The 13,670-nt window shown below is 40.9% G+C and overlaps 1 protein-coding gene across 2 annotated transcripts in view; it reads right to left on the reverse strand.

Annotated features, from left to right (window-relative positions):
* Window positions 1–6,927: 6,927 nt before the first annotated feature.
* Window positions 6,928–13,670, reverse strand: part of PID1 (phosphotyrosine interaction domain containing 1) — a 234,428-nt gene continuing 227,685 nt past the window's right edge. For both annotated transcript variants that reach the window (XM_019657115.1, XM_019657116.1), the window contains exon 3: window positions 6,928–9,097. In XM_019657115.1, coding sequence (XP_019512660.1) covers window positions 8,621–9,097 — 477 coding nt within the window. In that variant the 3' untranslated portion in view covers window positions 6,928–8,620. The remainder of the gene's footprint in view (window positions 9,098–13,670) is intronic.

Genomic DNA, 13,670 nt, shown 5'->3' on the forward strand with positions numbered 1-13,670 from the left:
TTATTCACCACACAAGCGTTTTCAAGTCCCTCCTATGTATCAGCGACTAGAAAGGCTCTGTAGATGCAGAGACAACAGACCATAGTTGTCACCTCTTGGATTGTGCAGCCTTATACAGTAGCATGAGTCACATGGGGCTAGTGAGCCCTTGATGTGCTAGAGAGTCTATAACCTATACGAGGTATCAAAGAGCTTATGCAACAATGTGAAATAGTTCATTAACGTATTTTTATATTGATGTGTTGAAATGATACTATTTTAGATATTTGGGTTAAATAAAGGTTATTGTTAAAATTAATTTCTTCTATTTCTTTTTAATTTTTCCATTTGGCTGCTAGAAAATTTAAAATTCCACCTGTGACTGGCGGTGTAGTAGCTTTAGGAGCTCTCAGACCAGGGAAGGTCAACTTAGAAGCAAATCATAGCCTTGTGTCAAGGCAGCAATGGAGGTGTCTTTAGAAGTCTGTGGGAGCCTGGAAGAAGGGGCCTGACTTTTAAAAGATAGGATTGAATAATCAGCTCGGAAAATAATTTTTAGGAATAAATTCTCCCAGCTGCACAGAATTACTTTGGTTGTTGGCCAGTCGAATACTATTATGGGCTTATCTTAACAGACTGGCATTGGACATGCTATTTAAGTGCTGGGGAAAGATGTGTCTCTGCACAAGGAGGAGAGGAATCTGATTCTTCAGTGTGGCACAGAGAACACACTTACAAGACAAAGCGAGACACAACCACAGGACCCGGAGCTGCAGACGCAGCCACGCACCACAACTCCTGCCTTATTGGCAAATCCCAACCTCACAGCGGAGCAGAGAAGACATGGCCCAGAGTCTGGCTTTTTGTGGGAATTGCAAAGAACTCTTTAGGCTACCCAACTGGTCCTTGTGAAGGAGTGATGAAGGAGTGACAGGAGAAGGTGAAAACCCAATATGGCGACATTAACTCAACACTCGCAAGGTGGCAGCTCAGAGCTAAAGGCTTTACATGCATTCACTTGTTTAATTCTCAGTGCAGCTCTGAGTTAGCACCTTTTATTCTCATTTTACAGATGAGGAAACTGAGGCCTGCAATGCTGAGTTCTTTGCCAACGGCAAAGCAGAATAAGGGATTAAACCTGAGCCTGGAATAGCAGGTGAGAGCCAGGTTTCACAGGAGCTTGTATGTTATACTAACATATAAAATTAAGGAAGGAAGACAGGAAGGGAGGGAAGGAGAGGAAGAAGGAGGGAGGAAGGGAGGGAGGGAGGGAGGACATTAATTCGTTTCTCTTACACACAGTGAGGATGCCATGGAAACATTTTAAGCAAGAGTCTGGCATTATCAAAGATGAGTTTTAGAACAATAGGAGGCCCTGAAGAGGGGTGGGGCTGGAGATTCTATGTTCAGACAAGAAGCTGAGTCTCTTTCTTCCTCAGGGAAATAGATGAGTAATCTGGAGAAGTTCCTGCTCCTGTGGATTTTGAAGGATGCTGTGCCCTCAGGGGACACTTAATAGACAAAAGACAAAATGATCTGAGGACATACAGCTGGTCTGACTGAAGCCAAAGTGTGGGTGATACCAAGTTCTTTCCTCCCTTCTTCAGGAGCTACTGTTTCTTGACATCAACCCACTGCTGCCGTGACACTTGCAGACATGGGAAAGTCTTGTGTCAATGGCAGGGCTGAGGTAGCAGAAGAAACAAGACTTCTGCCTTGGAAGTCCACCTCGGGGGTGAGAGTTTACCTTCAGGTTCCAGAGCATTCTGGCATCCCTTGGGTCCTCCAGAATGAATTTTTATTACATTTTCTGAGGCTGCCTAATGTGTGGGATGCATCACACCTTTCCTTCAAGTGTAATAGCAAAGAAATGGTTTTAAGGAAATCATGATTTTGGTTCTTTAAAACAAATTTTTTATACAACAGCACTTAGAATGTGATGATTCAAAACTCACAATTGTTTTAATCCTACATCTGAAAGTTAGGCCAGTTTAGATTAGATGACTCTTCTCCAAAATATGACCTTAGAATTATCACTGGTCCCTCAAAGATCTCTGGTGGTCCCCAGGTGCCCTGTTTCAGTCTGGGAAACGCGCAGCGTTTCATCCACCATCTAATATTTCATGTGTCTGAAAAAATATACATTGAGAACCAAGATATGGGTAAAATGCAGAGCTGCAATTTTAAGGTGCATTGCAAAAAAAAAGTGTCTATCGTGATAGAAACATGATCTACCTTCTAGGAGGATAGTTTTACAAAGTCTCCTCTCTTGGCTGATGGTTTACAAAAAGGCACCTCTTCCTCTGGATTTACACCACTCCCGCTGCCAAGACACATGCTCTGCTGGAAGAGCAGGGGCTGGCATCCAGGGCAGCCTGCGTGGTCCTCTCTCTCACGGGCACTTGGGCAGGACACAAGCGCCACTTTGTACAGCCACCCTCAGAACCGCATACCATTCAGATGGAGCTAGCAGGATGGTCAGATTGGTAGTGGATCACTGCAAATCAAACACACATTCACAGATCTGAACAACTATAAAACGTAAAATTCTAAATACAAACGAGGCCACTAAATGTAATTGGCTCATTATATGATCTTAATGAGGCACTGAGCTTCCTAAGACGATCCATAATAATTCAGTGTCTTGACGATTTAAGAAGAAAAACAAACCAGTAGCAATGAGAAATTTATTAAATCTGGATGATCAGAAAAACTAGTTTTAATTATTTCAATAGCTATGTTTCTATGAGAAACAGGAAGAGTTAGTCACTTCGAGTTTTTTGGAGGGGCTTGGTTCATAAGATCAAACATTTATACTAACTTAAGGGGAAAATGTGTGTAAATGTTAAGTATTTTTTTTAAGGAATGTTATTACTTTCAAGGGCTCTGAATCCGAGAATTGCATTAACCATCTGTTGCTTATCGAAGAACCCACTTTAATAAAGAAAGAAGAATGGCTTGAAACTATCACATCAAAGCCTCAATTTCAGTTGTACCAGCTTCTACTTATACTGAAATTACAATATGTCTCGTAAATTATTTTAATATGCAGAAGCAGTATTTTCCCAAGTAGGCAAACACTTCCAATAACAACGTTATTCATCCTACTTATTTGCTTATTAAAAATAAGCATAAAACTTGAGCTTTACAAGGCCAAAACCACAAGCTCCTAATTAGTTCTATCGAAAATAATGAGGTTTTACTGTACTAATTTCTAGAAGTGCAGTACTAAATTCTAGGAAAAACCGTGGCTGTTAAAATGGAGCAAGGCGGTAAGATATTTGGCAAAGGCTGAATTAAAGGCCTAATTCCATCCTAAGCCCCCAATTAAAATATTTGTATACCCATAATAGCATCTACATTAAGATAATCCAATTTTGAATATAATGAAAATTATTATTAGATTTTGTTTTCTGGGAAAAATCAGAACCAGAGCCACTATGCTCATATTTCTGATGAGACTTGGTTTTGGTTGGTTGCAAATTTACATTAAAAAGTGACCCTGGACTGGAGTCAACTCTTGGCTCTCCTGTGCAAGTGGGTGTTTCCCTAAATGTTTAAGCTTTGCCTCCAAAGGACAAAGAATATTCTGGATGGCAACCAGGGCCACATAATGACAGGTTTGAAATCAAGCATCACATTTTACTTCACAAATCTCATAATGTTTTCCAATGAGCCAACCCCGGTCTAATATGTATGTTTAGATAAAGGGATAAAAGCACTTATATTAAGACAGTAGTTGTTCTATGAAGTAGAGACATGGAAGCATAGATAATTATCTACAATTTATTATGAAGGGGTTGAAAATATGCATCCATTTTTAGATCACATCAGTACCTTCTCATAGCAGCCTCTAAGCCAAGCTATTGAATACTTAGTAGGAACTTGAAACTATTTTTAAGTGAAAGCCATGTTTCCTAAGCAAAAACGCTTCAGGTTCTTTTTTAATGACCAATTTTGGGTGCATAAGGAAAACCCAAGATACTCTTCCTAGGACATTCCAAGAGAAACATGCCCCCCACATCTGTTTGTGAAGATCAGCTTTGCTCAAGCATCCAAGAGTATGTCTTAGGTTCGTTTTCAGCAAATCGAGTTTCTCTGTAAATGTCCAAAATAAGATGGTTAAGATTTTTCTTCCTCTTAGCAATTTGCTTTAACTCATCCCGTTATTTTTCTTTCTAAGCTCAGGTTTTCGGGCCAGACATAGTTCTTTTCTGATGACTATTATCAGCTGGCACCACTCTTCAGCAAAAGCACCCAAAGTTCTTAAGTTGAACAATGTATCCGAAAAGTCAAATCTTCACATCTAGTAAGAAGTTCTTTGAAGATCAATACGAATTTAGCAATAATGGGGGTCTTCACCTTCACTCCAATTCAGTCCAGGTTATTGAGGGGAGGAGATCGCACAGTTTTGGAATGCTTAATAAATAGTAAACTATGAAGAATCAAATTGTCACCATGCCCCATCTGACAAAAATAACAACAAATAGGAGCGATTTAGGATAATTTGCAGTGTTCAACAATCTTGTTAAAAGTTTTGCCAATGGATCATGAACCAAAACATGTGACCTCAGATTTAGAGCACATATGCTCTTCTCTGTTAAAACCAGAGAAAGTCTGGAATGTTGTCATGTAAATAATTAAATAGTTAAGACAGGAAAGGAGGGATGGAAGAAGGAAAGGAAAAGTGAAACATAGCCAAAGAGAGGACAAAGAACATGTTTTCTAAAGCATAAATTTTTGGGGATACCAGTCAAATTCATATGCTTCAGACAGTCAGAAAATAAAAATGGCCTCTCCCATCACTCTCCCCCTCTTCTTTTTCAACAACAGAAAAAAAAAAGAGAAAAATGTATGACAAGAATTTGCAATCTACTAAATGCAGGTGTCTTAAAATACATTATCTGCCTACTTCCTAGAGATCACGTTTGTTTTATTTCGATCATGAAGCTGACATTGAACATTGTTCTTTATTCTATAAGTAGCTACCAACTCTTTCTGGAATTAGGTAAGGGATGATATTTTCATTCAGTGAAAGGCCATTACCCACCTTTGAAGAAAGTGTGCAACAAGGCCTCTACAGTTCCCTTGCAGGGTCTAGGATCCTTTGCTAGAACTTGCAAATCAAAGGCTCGCATAGTGATTTTTCCTTCCATCTGCCTATCCCTCCATCCATCCTACTAGCAGAAATTTAATGGGTTTTCCATATGTGCCTGGTCCTGTGAAGAGGGGCTGGGGATAAAATGTGAACAAATGGGGCAAAATCCCCATCTTAAAGACACTCCCCAGAGGCTTAAACAGATATTTACATAATTATACAAATAAATACATAATTGAAAATTACAATGAATGACATGAAAGGAAATACAGGCTGCTAGAGAATCCTTTAATAGAAGGATCTGAGTCAGAGTTTTAACTTGTCCTGAGAAAAACAACATAAAACATGCACCTTGGTTCGTAGGGGTAGAGAAAGTATTTTGTCCATTAATCACACAGCCAACACAATACTTAAGCAAAATCTCATATTATTTGTGCTCAAATAAAACTTCTTGGGCTTTTGTTTGCTTTTAAAACTATTTCTATTGCTATCAAAAATACTTCAAAAATGAATAGCAAAGGATGTTTATTTATAGTGGCTTAGTATGTTAATTTAAAATAAGCTAGAGGGCTTTAAGAGGAATGGAAATAAAAAAAATTAAAAAAACGAAAAAAAAAAACCAAGAGGTGGGTCTTGACTAAACAGAGCCACAGTCCTGGATCAGAATTCAAGGGGTTCTAGTCTCCATCCCACACTTCCTAGCTGTGCTGCCTTGGCCAAGGTAGGCAACCTCTCTGAACCTCAGTTTTCTCATCTCTAAAGTAACTGCCACACCCACCTACAGGATCCTTCTGAGAGGCCTATGAGTCAGAGAACACAAAAGTGCTTTGTGACCACTAGTATACAAAGTGCCCGCATAGTATAGAAAGGGAGAGAACAAAGCATCAAAAAACAATACAAGTCTGAATCCGCCCTTAGAGGGGATTTCATATTGGCTCTCCCAAAAGACTTCATTAGCCTTTTGAAAGATGTCATTGTGTATTTATCCTTGAGTTGTTTACTAATCATCTCAATTAAAAGCTCCTGTCAATATTATCAGAGCCAATTATTTAGCACGTCACACTCAGTACCCTGGAAAAAATACTGACGCGTGCTTTCTGCAATATACACCATATGTACTCTTGGGATTCAACTTTTACTGAGAGAGAAAATTGCCTTGTTTTGAAATATGTACCGGCTGGGTTCTTTATTTCTTTTTCTTTTCTCCCCCTCTTAGAAGCATATTCAAGGACAATGGAGTAAAGCTGAAATTGGAAAAAAGTCCAACTTGAGAGAAAATGCCATTTTCATCAGAGGAGGAGGTAGTAATTCTTCCTAGAGTTCATCTCCTCACCAGGCACCCATATTTTCACTTCAGAAGCCCTTCTATTTGTTACTGATTCCATGAAGGGCATTGCTCAAGACACACAGGCTCCATGGCCACCTGCCTCATTCGATTAACGCGCCTTCCTGAGAAATCATGGCCTGGAAGAGACATGTTTAACCAGTCCTGTCAGACGGAATCACTCTGTGTTTACCTTCCAGGGTTTCAGTGCAGGTTCTCCAAAGACGGAAGTAAGATTTTATAAATACCAATCATTTGCAAAATGTTCTAGAAGACTCACCTCTAAAATCAGTTCAACACACTAAACAACTCTCCCCATTGTTGACACGTTAGCATCTCAGCTAAGGGGCAGTAATTAAATATAAATTGAGGGTTAGAAAATAAAATACAATTTTCAAACACAATCAAGGAATGGGTTATTTGTGACCAAGTTTGAACATATTTTTAGATAGAATTCCCTGTTCACTCAACTTGATCTATATTGTTCTTCAGGATTTCATTACTTAAAAAAAAAGGAAAGACAAAGTATGAAACTCCTCAGCTTTATTAATGCAAACATATGTTTTATTAAAGAATGAATGCATTTATGCTAAAGAATAGTTTACATGTGTCGGAAAGCAGCAAGCGTATCTCCAAGAGGCAGGTTCTCCTCGATATGACTCCATGCTTATTCCACATGCCTTAAACCCAGACCCACACCCAGGGGCACATGTACACACACACAAACGCATACAGGGACACACAGATACACAGACCGAAACACCAACACCAGTGCTCTCCGGATGCGATTAGCTCTCACATAAGGCTGCTGTAAGGTGTCCCAACACCCCTAACATTACCAGGGGTAAGAACAGACTTTAATAAATGAGCAGCATTACCTGGAAAACTAACCATCTGCTCTCGGCCATAAATGTGTGTATTTTAACAAAGACTTTCAACCTCCTTTAACGTTGACTCTTATTGCTTATGACATTGAAAGAGCCATGAAACTAAGAAATCTCAGGTTCTCTCAGTGAGAACTTCTCATTAGCAATAGGGAACACACTGGCAACCCTGACCCTGAGATGTTACCAATTGCAAGATAACAAGGTCAGATTTCTCTTTAGATTAAGATGAACACAGGGGCTCTAGACAAGCCAAGTTGATAGACCTCATTCCCTCTGAGCGCAACGTTGAGTGATGGGGGCAAGTCTTCCTTGGTTACACCAAATCAGATTTGAAGCTTGCCATGAAGTCATCAGACAGGCCATCAACTAAATAAGTTACCGTCAAACAGGGTTGAGAACAGGACAGCCAACACAGAGTTTGTCCAGGTGCTGATAGCTCATTCCCACTGTCCAAGGTTTCTATTGTGGTGGTGGTTGTGTTAAACTCCTAGCTGGCTTGATGGTTCATTTCATCTGCTTGGTTATTTTCTTCCCTTTTGGTGTCCTGCAGTGTATGTTGAGAGTCTATCCTTGTGGGGATGTTGACACGGGTTGGAAGGGGAAAGATGGTGGATGGGGCAGGAGGAGGGAACTACCATCTATTATTAGTAGATGCAAGGATTCTAAGAAAATAGATGAGGTGAATACACTAAGAGGGTATTACTTGATATATTTATGCAAATAAAAGCATTATCTTTAACTGTGAATTAATTGTCAACTATCAGGCTGTTAGTCGTAAAGCTCAATGAAGGCTGTGCTGATTGGCTTACTGAGGAGAGAATCTAAAACATGCCATGGGAGAGGAACTCTCAGGGTCAGATCCACCTGAGGTTGTCCTTTAGCCCCGTGACTTCCATGCCCCCCCAACCCCACCACGACTAGGGATCCTACAGGTGCATCTAACATTCTCGTTGGGTTTCGTAAGGCAAACTGGAATGGTCCATCAAATAACAGCCTCAGTGTATTTGCCTGAGAGTGGTGAAAATCAGCATGGAGATCTGCTACGGGAGGCAATGGGAAATGACGGGGGGGAAAAAACAGAAGAGAGTCTAGAACTTTCCTCCCCATCCACACTCCCACCCTCCGCACAGTCACAGCAGCAGCAGATTTCAATGTAACGTAATTACTTTAATAATACATTTCTTTAGATTTAGAATTGCTCTTCTGAATTTAAAAAGCTTGGTCAGCCAATAGTTTGGCAGTCTTTCATCCCCAATGTGAATCGTTGCTTATTCATCTACCGTCTGGAATCCCTTGACCAATGCTGCCTTTGCCGAAGCACCCTAAGTTCATTCAGCCATCGTCGGATTCCAATTCCTGGGAGACCTCTTCGGATGAGCTGTTCCTGTGGATCCGGCCATCACTCTTCATACTGTGGAAAGTCTTCTTGAAGGCCTCCATCATGGCATGGGCCAGCTTCTTGGCTTCCAGCTTGCTCTCGCACTCGACAGCGTGGCAGTCCATCTGGTAGGACAGGTCGTCGTTGATCTCCCGGTAAACCCAGGCGAAGATGTTCGGGCTCACGTTGTGGTCGGCGGTGCAGTAGGCGATGCGGGCCACCTGGAAGGTATCCATGTGGACTGTGGCCTCTCCTTTGTGGTCCAGGTGATGGAGCCACACTTGGAACGGTCGGATTTCCAGGAGAGCGTTAGCCGGAAACACGTCTTCTCGGGCTAGTGTATGCTTCTTCCAGAGCTCGATGACGGGCTTCTCTGTGCAGCCTGACAAAAACTGCATGCCCGTGGTGGGGACTTTCCCCAGATAGGTCACCTGCAGAGGGACGAGAGGAAGAGAAAGGGAGTGGTCAATGGTAAGCGCTTCACTCCAGGTGCTCATTCAGATGCTCTCAGTCAGGATGTCACGCTGGGAAGGTGGACAGACAGCTTTCTTACTCCTTAAACAAAGAACTGTCATCAGAATTGTTACCTTTTCTCCTTAACAGGTTGCCCACTTGGCAAAGGTAGTGAAATTATTTCAATAGAGTTGGATTTAAAAAATTTAATTTGTAGAAAACTATCTTCCTTTTCTTACCACCCTTTTACTCAAACGAGAGTGACCAGTTATGATCTTTTGCATAATTTATCATTTCTTTAAAAGTGTGGAGCCCCTTGAAGTTTATTTGCAACCAGACACACACAGAATTTAATGATAGGAAGGCGTCAAAAGGATGGTGTGTCTGAAAAGCAAAATCTTTATTAAGCTTATCTCTTAGCCTGGTTGTCTTTCCATATCTCCCAGTGTTTGATTTCACTTAAGTTATTTGCTTCTAGTAAATGCCAATGACACACACACACACACACACACACACACACACACACACACAATGGTTTGTTTAAATTATTTTCCCTCTGGGGTAATCTTTGCAAATACAGGAATACAGTTGTTTCTCAACCTAAACAGTTTTTTAACTGATGGGACTTCTGGTTATAGTGATAATACAGGAAAGATCTCCAGATGGGTTAAGAATGGAAGGCTGGCTTATCAAACAGCTAGAGAGGCCATAATAAAACTAAGAAACGTAATTCCATGTTATTCAAATAGAGTCTTTTAAGAAGCCTGTTGGTGATCTACTAAGAAGAGATTTTCATTCTTTCACTTTTTTGTTCATTCATCAAAGTAGACGTAACTGCTACAACTGTGAAAATGTATAACCACGAAGAAATCACTTAAAAAACAACGCAAAATAATATATAATTAGGTTCAAAATTAGTGGGACAGATAATAAACACTATGAATTTGAGGGAGAAAAGCACAGAAAAAGGCCCATGGGAATGGTGACACCTGAGACAAGATACTTGGCCGTACTGATTCCAAATCAATGTTTCTATTTAGGGGGACTATAGACGCCATGTACAAACATTTCAGAACACGGCAGTGAAATACTGCTGCCTGTTCTCGTGCTTTCGCTCTTGAATAAGAGTTAATTGGCTAGTTCCTTTAAAAACACAACTTCTAAGTACAGAGTCATGAGTGCTGCACATTCTAGAAATATTTATTGGGAATCTATTATACACAATAGCGGTGTGTCAGGTGGGCACGGGGAAGGGGAGGAGTGAAGATGGAGAGGTCCAAAAATCAATAGGAAGCAAGTAATTGGATATTTGTCTTTGAGGCGGGAGAAGTTGAGATTTAAACCCTAGCTCCACAGGTCACCAAGTGGGTGGTTCTGGTCACAGCGCTAGCCATTTGCCAACGCACAGACAGAACTACGATGTGAGACCAACTGTGAAAAAGGCAGGCAAGGGGTACCACAAAGCATCCTGAGCATTCATCAAAGGGAGCAATGGTGCCCTGCTGGTAGAAGGCCAGGGAGGACAGTCACTGGATTTCAAGGCATCAGGGCCTCAAAAGCTAGACAGGAGCCCAGCAGGTCAAGGTGGTTAGAACAGGAGGCATCAGAGAGGCAAGGGCTGCAGTGGGGAAAGCCCCCACCTGCTCGGGCAAACAGGCCACTTTGGCCTGGCCACACATTCGGCTGTGGCATGGCAGCCCCGGAGAGGAGACAGAAGGTCCATGACCACTGGATAAAAACAGGCTGGACACTGGGATGGCCCTGCAGGCAGTTGGTCTGAGAAGGAGGGACTTCTCTGCCCCTGATGGAATGCACTGAAAACCTACGGTCCAAGCAGTGCCTGGATTTGATCAAGGTTGTGAACTCAGAAGACGTGAGCGATGCCACAAGGAAAGATAGATGGGTGGGGATGGCTGACTAAGAGCAGAATGCTCGGGCGACAAGTTGTTGCAACAGCACAGCCAGGAGGCAAGGGTGGGCCACATTAGGAGTGGGGGGAGTGGGGCAGGACAGGAGGAGACAGATGGGAGCACTACCACAAAGATAAACTGATGACACCTGGCAATGCATTAAGGAGGAAAAGAACTCAGACAGACACCGCGAGCGCCTGTCCTCCCCAAAGAGGACAACTGGTTGGTCCTGGTCTGGATTAGGGTCAGATAATAAAGACGGCTTGGTGAGAAAATGTACAATCCAGGGTCCTTGAATATTATTTACTGAGAATGCACTTTCTGTATATGGCACGTTATGATACCTTCATTATTTTTTAACAACTTTGTTTTCTTTTACATCACCTAAAATTTACCAATTTAAAGTGTATGACGCAGTGGCATTTAGTAGTCCAAATGTTGTACAACTACCAGCTCTAACTAGTTTCAAAATATTTTCATCACCCCCAAAGGTGCCATAGTGCCCATTAAGAGGGCACTCTCTATGCCCTCTCTCCCAACGCCCTGGCATCCACCCATCTGCTTTCCATCTCTATGGACTTATTTTTCTTCATATTTCATATAACTGGAATCACATAATATGTGACCTTTGTGGCTGGCTTCTTTCACTCAGCACAATGCTTTCAAGTTCCATCCAAGTTGTACCATGTGTCAATGCCTCCTCATTCCTTTCAATGACATATTTACTTTTGCAAGTTTAAAAGCAAATGGGGAAAACTAATTTCAGTGTTGAAGTGAAAGTATATTCTTTTTTACTATCCACTGAAACCAGAAATAATTTTATATTTGATATGAAATTCCTTTGGAGGGAGGGACTCTCCTTTGATTTGCCCTAAGCTGGTACACACCTACCCCCCCAAATACAATTTTTTTAAAAATTATACAGTGCCTTCTATTGCGACATAACTAAAGGATGAGTTTAAATAACATTATTAGAAGTTGCAAATGATTCACTGTAATGGAAAGCAATTTCATAGACATAACATTTTGACAACAAAGACAAAATGTATCCCGCTCTTATTAATATTTATTACTTAAGAACTAAAGATTTGAAGGGACATAAAGTTGTATGTTGGAAGTGTGCTCGAGAGAAGAATGGAGCAGAGAGTAGCAGCTCAAAAACTTAATAGATAATAATAAAAGCTACTTAATAATATGTAGATATTTATAAAAACAATTTTAAAACACTGATGTACAACATAATACAGAGATGTCATCTTTTGATATTAAACTTATTATGAAAGTAGTCTTTATTCATTGGTCCAGTTTCACTAGTGTCACCTGAATAGCACACTACACCTCAAGTATAAGGCCCCAAGTCACCATTTATATATACCCACAGCCAAATCAAGCCACACAGACATTGAACAGCAGGAGTATTTGCATCGCACTTTAAGTAAAAAAGCACTTTGTATCTATTAGATTCATTGACAACCCTGTGAGTCAGGGTGGAATATTGTTATCACTAACTCATTTTTAAAGACAAAAACCTTAGGTCACTCGGTGGCCCCGGGATACGTAGTTTACACTGCAAAGGGTTGAAATTTTGGGAACATTTGATTATTTGTGAAGAAAATTGCATAGAAAAGAGAGCCTAAGAAGATACCTGTTGAACTCCTGGACCACTTTGCCATTAGATGAGAGCCATTTATATTTGATTTCACTTTCCAGCCATTTATTTATTCATTTTTCCCCCATTTTGGACTGCAAGAGAAATGTTGGATTCATATGAGCATTCAAATATAGTGGGTCCTCCCAAGGAGTGAGCAAATTCTTTTGCCTGGTACTTTTGTAAACGACACTCTTTTCCATGGCAATATAGACCTAGGTGTTTCTTTAAATTCTTGTTTTATAACTGCAACAAGTAAGATTCAGAAACCTAAAATTCTCTGGTAAAATGGAGCACAAATAAAAAATATTATTATTATTATACATATTTAATATATAATATGTATATTACCTATTTATAATGTGTTATCTGATTTCTAAAACCAAAAAAAATGTATAATAGATTTAAAATGAAATCAAAGCAAATAAAACTTAACGTCAAGAACTCCAGACTTTTAGCATTTTTCCTAAAGTTTTCTGGGAAAAGAGGAGCATAAACATGGTCTACAGTACTGATACTGAATATTCCATGAGCTTCATCTTGCAAAATGTTACCGAGCCTGCAGATGGGGGAAGCACTAAAAGTGGGTTATGTGTCGACTCCTCTCCACTGAGATACTGACGAGGGCCAGCAATCACACCAAATGTTCACCGAGGACCCACCAGGCACGCCTGCTCTCAACTGCAATTTGCAGTGGAGACCACAGAGGCTGTGGTGGACAGACGAGTGCTTCCTGCCAGCACAGAACTAGCAAATGTGCTCCTGAAATGCCAGGAAAGGACTGATTTTCTCGTGACGGCAGCTCCAGTCCTACTGCTTGATTGCACTGTGGTCTCCTCACCTCTGGCCTTGACAGACTCTTGGCTGAGTCTTCTCTTTGATTAAAAGGAGCTAAGCCTGCCCAAACCTTCCTAAACAGTCCCAATAGTGAACTGCTCTCTGGTTCCTGCAGGATCTGTGCAAGACAAAACAGGAGTCCGAGGCTCTAACGTA

The sequence above is a fragment of the Hipposideros armiger genome, unplaced genomic scaffold (genome assembly GCF_001890085.2).
Source record: "Hipposideros armiger isolate ML-2016 unplaced genomic scaffold, ASM189008v1 scaffold_273, whole genome shotgun sequence".
In the NCBI taxonomy this organism is placed as follows: domain Eukaryota; kingdom Metazoa; phylum Chordata; class Mammalia; order Chiroptera; family Hipposideridae; genus Hipposideros; species Hipposideros armiger.